General features: G+C 45.3%; 1 protein-coding gene across 1 annotated transcript; it reads left to right on the top strand.

Moving 5' to 3' along the window:
• The first annotated feature begins 1,586 nt into the window (after positions 1–1,586).
• skor1b (SKI family transcriptional corepressor 1b) lies at positions 1,587–7,007 on the top strand. Its single transcript, XM_063196327.1, has 7 exons — positions 1,587–3,288; positions 4,064–4,171; positions 4,344–4,418; positions 5,188–5,262; positions 5,594–5,668; positions 6,310–6,375; positions 6,907–7,007. Exons 1-7 carry the CDS (start codon positions 1,587–1,589, stop codon positions 7,005–7,007), a joined length of 2,202 nt encoding a protein of 733 aa, XP_063052397.1.
• The last annotated feature ends 267 nt before the right edge of the window (positions 7,008–7,274 follow it).

The following is a 7,274-nucleotide window of genomic DNA, read 5'->3' as shown; positions in this document are numbered from 1 at the left end:
GCATCTGAACTCTTCATATCTATATAGCTAAGTAGCCTATTTAATAAAAGTGTAACTGAAGAACTCATGCGTGTAAAAACACCCCGTTTCAGGACTGACCCTTGTCCGTACCAGTAAGATTGTCCAACATGTCCAAGGCGCGCGGACACCCATCTTTCCAGTGTCTAAAGATCACGTGGTGACAAAAATGTCTCCGGGCCAATATGACAGCAGCAAGTGTGCTTTCTTTGGATCCCGTAGGCAAACAAGTTCATGTAAATATGCTCGCGATAAGTGGGAGTGCCTCGCCATTACTTAGCTGTCACCGGTGAGCGTCTTCAGTGGTTTTGTCGTAAGGGGAAAGGCACGCGCAGCCCAAACAAACCCACGGTCACTCCTCCAGCTCTCCTCACTTGCCAGACAGCCTAGAGGAGGATGCACGTCCTCACGCACCTCTGATTACAGAAGCTATACTTCGCTGCAGGAGACTTGGACATTGCGAGACATAAACATAATTTTTCCTTCTTCATCAAACCGAAAATCGTCCCCTGCAAGTTGCGCCGTCTCATCAACAATTTCGACAAAATTTTGGCTTTGTTGCACCTGCTGTTCTAAAACTGCTGCTTGACTACTCTCTTAAAAGGTGAGTTTGCCTTCACTTGTGTTTTCTGTTTTCAATGTTTTTGGAGAGCCTGCACTTGAATGTTTGCATCGTCCCAGGATTTTCCTGTCTCTGTGCGTCATGGTTAACATGATGTGATAACAGCTAGACTTAGATATAGGCATATCATATTGATCAGCTTGAAGTAAAAGCAAAACACATAATACTGTGTCATTTTATAGCCTGTATTTTCAGACAATGTTTTAATGAAACATGAAATGTGGAAAACCTGAAAAATATCCCGTAGGCCTATTTATAAATTATCGTAGCCCAATTATTGAAATCCATGTCACCAATCACAGTTGTCCATTTTGTTTTCTAGTCGTCTTAATTTTAAGTCAGTGTTGAATCCTGGTAATCACAATGAAAGCGGCTTAGTGCGACTTACTTTATTCTTAAGCTATTTGCCCCCCTCAAAGCCGCCTTTTTCTGCTTAATGCCTTTGTTCACACGAGCCCGTTTCCATAGTCAAATTAGGGCCGATTGCTTTTCGGTTAAATAGGCCTAATTATGAAAACTGAATAAAGGATAATGAAAATGTTATTGTGGGGCAAATTGTAGGCCTATATAAAAAAGACAGACCTCGTCCTTAAATTGCAGGACAATTTAGGAACATATCTAGATTTATTTTGGTCAGAAAGTTAGTCAGATATAAAAGGGATTTTTATTTTCAAATAGTAAAGTGAAATTAATGGTTGGATTATTATTATTATTATTATTATTATTATTATTATTATTATTATTATTATTATTGTTGTTGTTATTGTTATTATTATTATTATGTGTAGCCTATATTAAATTAGCACCAAGAACAGAAGCTGGATATATGCAAGTATTACACACTTTATTATGAATAATTTCTCAAGCGGAAGGATGGCATTCTCATTGCCAGTTTTCTTTAACTAGATTGACTCATGTGAAAAAAAATCTTCGCAGGTTTCCAGGAATGGAATCAATTCCGAGTCAGCTGCCAGCCCTACGTGACTCCAGCTGCTCGCCGACCTCCAAGCAAGAGCTGCAATCCTACTCCGGCCCGGCGCTGAAACCCAACCAAGTCAGCGAGACCTCCCTGTATGGAATACCCATAGTCTCCCTTGTCATAGATGGCCAGGAAAGACTCTGTCTCGCACAAATCTCCAACACCCTGCTGAAGCACTACAGTTACAACGAGATACACAATCGCCGCGTGGCCCTTGGCATCACATGCGTGCAGTGCACTCCGGTACAGCTCGAGATTCTGCGGCGCGCGGGCGCTATGCCCATCTCCTCGCGCCGCTGTGGGATGATCACCAAACGCGAGGCCGAGAGGCTGTGCAAATCCTTTCTCGGCGCGCACTCACCACCCAAACTACCTGAAAACTTCGCATTTGACGTGTCTCACGAGTGCGCATGGGGCTGTCGAGGTAATTTCATACCGGCTAGGTACAACAGCTCAAGAGCAAAGTGCATAAAATGTTCGTTCTGCAACATGTATTTCTCTCCAAACAAATTCATATTTCATTCGCATCGCACACCAGAGTCAAAGTACACGCAGCCCGACGCAGCTAATTTCAATTCTTGGAGGCGTCACCTGAAACTGTCCGACAAAAACTCACCCGATGAGGTTACACATGCCTGGGAAGACGTCAAGGCCATGTTCAATGGCGGCAGCCGGAAGAGGACGCTGCCGTCCAGTGGGTCAGCCGGGTCCTCTCCGACCAAAAACCCGGGGCCTCGTGGCCAACCCCACAGAGAATCTCCAGAGATCCCGCACAAAGCCACGAGGTGCGAGGAGGAGCAGGCCGGCGTGGTTCCACCTGGCATGCGCAGCTACCCCGTCATCCCCGTACCCAGCAAAGGCTTTGGGATGCTGCAGAAGATTCCCCCGCCGCTCTTCCCCCACCCCTACGGCTTCCCTGCCTTCGGACTGTGTCAAAAGAAGGAGGATGGGATGGTGATAGGGGAACCAAATAAAGCTAACATTTCAGGTATGTTTTGGCCGGGGTCGAAAGACAGTGGCTACCCATCCTTCCCCATGTTTTGGCCCACGACAGGCGGCCTGCCCATGCCACCTTATTCTTCTCAGGCTCACCCCAAGCCGCCCTCGGACATGCTGTGCCCCAGACCCAATGAAGGCGAGATCTCGGAATCAACTGACCGGGGCGCAAGCACACCCAAAGAGAGCGGTTTAGACAGCGAGCGCTGCTCCAGCACACAGTCCCTGCGTAACGAGGAGGACAAGTCTGGGGATGACAGCCGCTCGATGGATGGGGTCACTGACACTCCCCGGAAAATGAGCTACATATCAGCTTTCAGACCTGTGGTGAAAGACACGGAGAGCATAGCCAAGCTGTATGGGAACAGGGGGTCCTACGCAGGGGGGAGATCTGGCTACCTGTCACCTGATTTCCTGAGCGAAAGTTCAAGCTACAGATCTGTCTCTCCGGACGTGGACAGCGTGGATGACCCGGATGTGGACGTAGAGTCAAACAAGGTGCAGGAGGAAGACTCTTTCCCCTTGTCAACTGACGGCCACCAAAGTCCCCTGGGCTCCATAGCTCAAGACGCGCCAGTGAGGAGCATGGAACCAGAGGCCGAGAGAAGCAAGTCGAATGAAGCACGGTCTATAGAGGCTGACGCAGAGAGGAAACACCTGCCCATAGAAACCAGTAGAAATACACAGTTATATGAGGTATGTATGCCCCCCTCCAAACACACACACACACACACACACACACACACACACACACACACACACACACACACACACACACACACACACACACACACACACACACACACACACACACACACACCTCTTACTATAAAAACCCCAAAGTGATTAATTACAAACATCAAATTAACTTGGCAATAACATTTTAAGTGTTGGAGCATCGGTAACAATCCTCAACTGGTGTAATTTCATGATCATTTAAAAATTAAAGTGTTCTATATAAACACCAAGTGTTCCGTTTTTACACCCCCCTTAAACTCAGTTTGGATGTCTAGAGGGCTGTCTCTGTATGCCGTGATGAGAGAAAAACTTCAATTTATTTTAACTGGGTCACCAGGATGCATTCCCATGTTTGGGGATCAGTTCGCACCCAGGTCGCCTGGGTGCAGTGTTTGAACTATTTCACTTGAAATGAAGTGAAATGGGAAATAGCTCAGTGCACATATTACTATTATTATTAACCATATTAGCAATGCTATTCTTATTCTGATTTGGTCAATATTGCAGGTGTACACTAATGATAGAGACGGACATACACAGAGAATGAGCACCCCGTGCACATTTGGATCATCAGTTAATTACCAACGTGATCCTCGAGAATCGAATGGTAGGTGCTACTACATCTTTTAATCACATCTGTGTTGTATTGTTGTCTTATTGGGATCAAGCTATTGACCGCGAGCCACGTTTGATATGTTTTTGTTCACTAGACTCACGTGAGGAGGAGCCATCTTCAACTGTGGACGAGAACGAACCCAAAAGTTTCCCCCAAGAACATGGCCCTCTGTCAGACGGCCATCAAAGAGAGACAGATGGAGGTAAGCAAGTTCGTTGTTTCTCTTGCCTTAATATATATATATATATATATATATATATATATATATATTTCCACTGCCTCTTGCCCCCTAAGCCAACCTAGGCCTACTGTGACTATTCAAGACGTGGTGTTGTTGTGGAATGATTATTATACTGTAATGTCCTTCTTCTTAGGTGAGGAGGTCACTCGCTGTGACGATGGCAGTACAACTGCAATCGGCAGCAGAGCACTAGACAATATGGCCAAAGGTAAGGATTTTGGTGTTTGTTTAATTATAGTCGGTGCATGTTTTTTGGTAATGCATTGTCACAAATCGAATTTGCAAGCGTACTGAGAGCACTTCATGGATGAACCGAGAAAACACAAGAGAACGCAGTTAAATAATGTAGCTGGGGTGAAAATGGGGTAGGCGGGTGTTGAGTTTTTAACTGCTTGCATGTCCAATTACTCCATTGTCATCCGCTGTACATTTAAATCTGGACAATCCCCTGAGATAATACGCAAAGAACGAGCCTTAGCTTACCGGACGATCTGGCTAAGTAGTTTTAAATATGACCAAGGGCAGGATTATCCGGTTCAGGTCGCCGAGGAATGGATGGGCAAGAGGTCCGAATGTCACCGATTAAATCCAGGGTAGGCTAACTGGATTTGCAGAATAGACCTACTTACACAATAAGACTTCAGCCCATCAGGGCGTACCAGCATGCGTCAAAGAGTGTAGCTAATTTGTCTTGCTGGTTGACTTAAAATACAAATTAGGCCAGACTCCAAAGTCTAAAATAACACCCTAAACAACAAATGAAACGCCACATTTGTAAAGTGACATCTGCGTTTGAATAAAAATAAATAGTTGAATGTGCCTGCATTAACTGAATATGTGTTATGTTTAGCTGTTAATGATATATTCGTGTGATTCGTATGTTGTTGGACATTGGCTAAAAAGATTGACTATGAAAGTTAATATTTAAATACAATTTCCTAATACTTTTCTGTAATTATCCCGTTGCCTTTTCACAGAGGAACTGCAGAAACAACTGGTCGAGCAGGTAGAGCTTCGGAAGAAACTGGAGCGTGAATTCCAAACATTAAAAGGTGTCACATTTCCCCTTACTGTAACCGTTGAACACATCCATGCAACCGTCATCAAATCAAACTCCCTCAAAGTTTTTGTCAAATATTAAAAAAGACAGCAACTTAACAACATGTAGCCTAACATTGATGTGTCATCCCTCGTATTATAATAGAAAAGGCATTTGTGTGCAACGAATGTATTGCTGTTGGGCACCATTTTACGCACACATTTTACGCACACCTTTTCTCAGTCACCGTCAGTACATGTATTAATAGATCTGTGCGCCTAAGCTATCCAGTATCAGGAGGAATGTGAAACTAATGTAAGCTAATGGATCTATTCTCTCCACAGATAATTTCCAAGACCAGATGAAGAGAGAGCTGTCATACAGAGAGGAGATGGTTCACCAGCTACAGATAGTGCGAGGTGAGTGATACAATCATGCAATACATTCACTGGCATTTGGACGAACTGGCCCAGGCACTTGGTTTAAAGGCAACCGCTCCATTTATAAATGCCATGGAATTCCTGTGGGCATTCAACTGTGCACAACCTTGATTTTTTCCTATTTAACAGAAAGGCATGCTTTTAAATTGTGTATTTTATCCTCTGGTCTTACAATGCTTTGTCAAAGCAAATGTTTAAAAGCTGCACTTCAGACAGCATATAATGAAGGTTAATGCATGATCAGAGGTCCAATACATTCGGTAGGCTACAACTTGCGTGAGTAGTTATCAACACTAGTCATGGAGCAATTTTTTTTGGTTTAAAGAAATCTTCACTGAAAAAATGAAGATATAAAAAATAAAGAAAACTTCCGTTAATGTTGGAAAAACACAAACACACACACACACACACACACACACACACACACACACACACACACACACACACACACACACACACACACACACACACACACACACACACACACACACAGACTTAGGGCCATCATGCAAAATCATTATAATATATTCCATTCTATTCTATTATATTCTATTATATTATATTATAACACCCTAATAGTATTTATCATCCCTGAGTTGTCCTGTGTTTCTCCTGCTTAGATACTCTATGCAGCGAGTTGGACCATGAGAGAAAGGCTCGTTATGCTATTCAGCAGAAGTTAAAAGGTAATGGCTAACTCCACTGATGGAGATGCAGTAATCACAGTTTTATCATGGCTATACAGGTAGAGGTAGAGATGGCGGTACAAGAACAGGTACAGACAGGTGTACTAGTAAGTGACTCTCATGGGTAGCAGATGTGCAGTGCTCATGCCATGTTCATATGCATGTTTCTGCTCCTGCTCTCCACGTAAACATCTGGTGGAACACTGCAGGTCCGCATTTGAAACATGTGATGATGGTAAAATACCCAAAAGTGTCATCCTGTACCTAAGAAACATGTATCACGCATGGAGCTTGAGTTGCGTTGGGTTGATTATTTATGGCCAACTCCAATGTTTATATCCCCAATGAGAGATGTGTGAGTGATGGCCAGCCTTGGTACTGTGTGGGACATGGGGTCTTCAGCAATCCCCATACAGTCCCCTGTAGCCAGCATCCCATGCCATACCACGTGCCCTTAACACTCAGCCACGCAGCTAGAGGAGTGTAAATGATTCTCTTGTGAGTAATCAAGAGACACGACTTTCTTCCTAGAAGCTCACGACGCGTTGCACCATTTCTCCCGTAAGATGCTGACCCCCCCGCGGCACTGTGCTGGAACCTGCACCTCCAGGCCCCCCCTGCTGCCCCCCTGAGCGCCCGCAGCAGCGGGCACCCCGCCGCCCGCCTCCGCACCCATGCCCACAACACCTCCAGCTGGTGGAGCGAGTGGGAGAGGAACCTGCCTGTCTGGAAGCCGCCTCTCATCTTCGGCCGCAGCCACACCTAGCCTCGGACACGCCACATCATGCCACGTCACGCCACGTCACACCGTGACCCACCACAGCCTGGCACAGCCTGGCACAGCCTAGCCTGGCCGGTGACCCCAGACCACCATGATGGTCCACGGCATCACATCACCA

The sequence above is a fragment of the Engraulis encrasicolus genome, chromosome 4 (genome assembly GCF_034702125.1).
Source record: "Engraulis encrasicolus isolate BLACKSEA-1 chromosome 4, IST_EnEncr_1.0, whole genome shotgun sequence".
In the NCBI taxonomy this organism is placed as follows: domain Eukaryota; kingdom Metazoa; phylum Chordata; class Actinopteri; order Clupeiformes; family Engraulidae; genus Engraulis; species Engraulis encrasicolus.
The sequence above is the reverse complement of the archived record's forward strand: the minus strand, read 5'-3'. Positions and strand labels throughout refer to the sequence as shown.

What these genes read in the sequence shown, in the direction of transcription:
- skor1b (XM_063196327.1), top strand. Translation starts at nt 1,587, where the DNA reads ATGGAATCAATTCCGAGTCAGCTGCCAGCCCTACGTGACTCCAGCTGC. An exon ending in TCAAAGAGAGACAGATGGAG is followed by an intron (nt 4,172 to 4,343) that starts GTAAGCAAGTTC and finishes CCTTCTTCTTAG; the next exon opens with GTGAGGAGGTCACTCGCTGT. An exon ending in TATTCAGCAGAAGTTAAAAG is followed by an intron (nt 6,376 to 6,906) that starts GTAATGGCTAAC and finishes CTTTCTTCCTAG; the next exon opens with AAGCTCACGACGCGTTGCAC.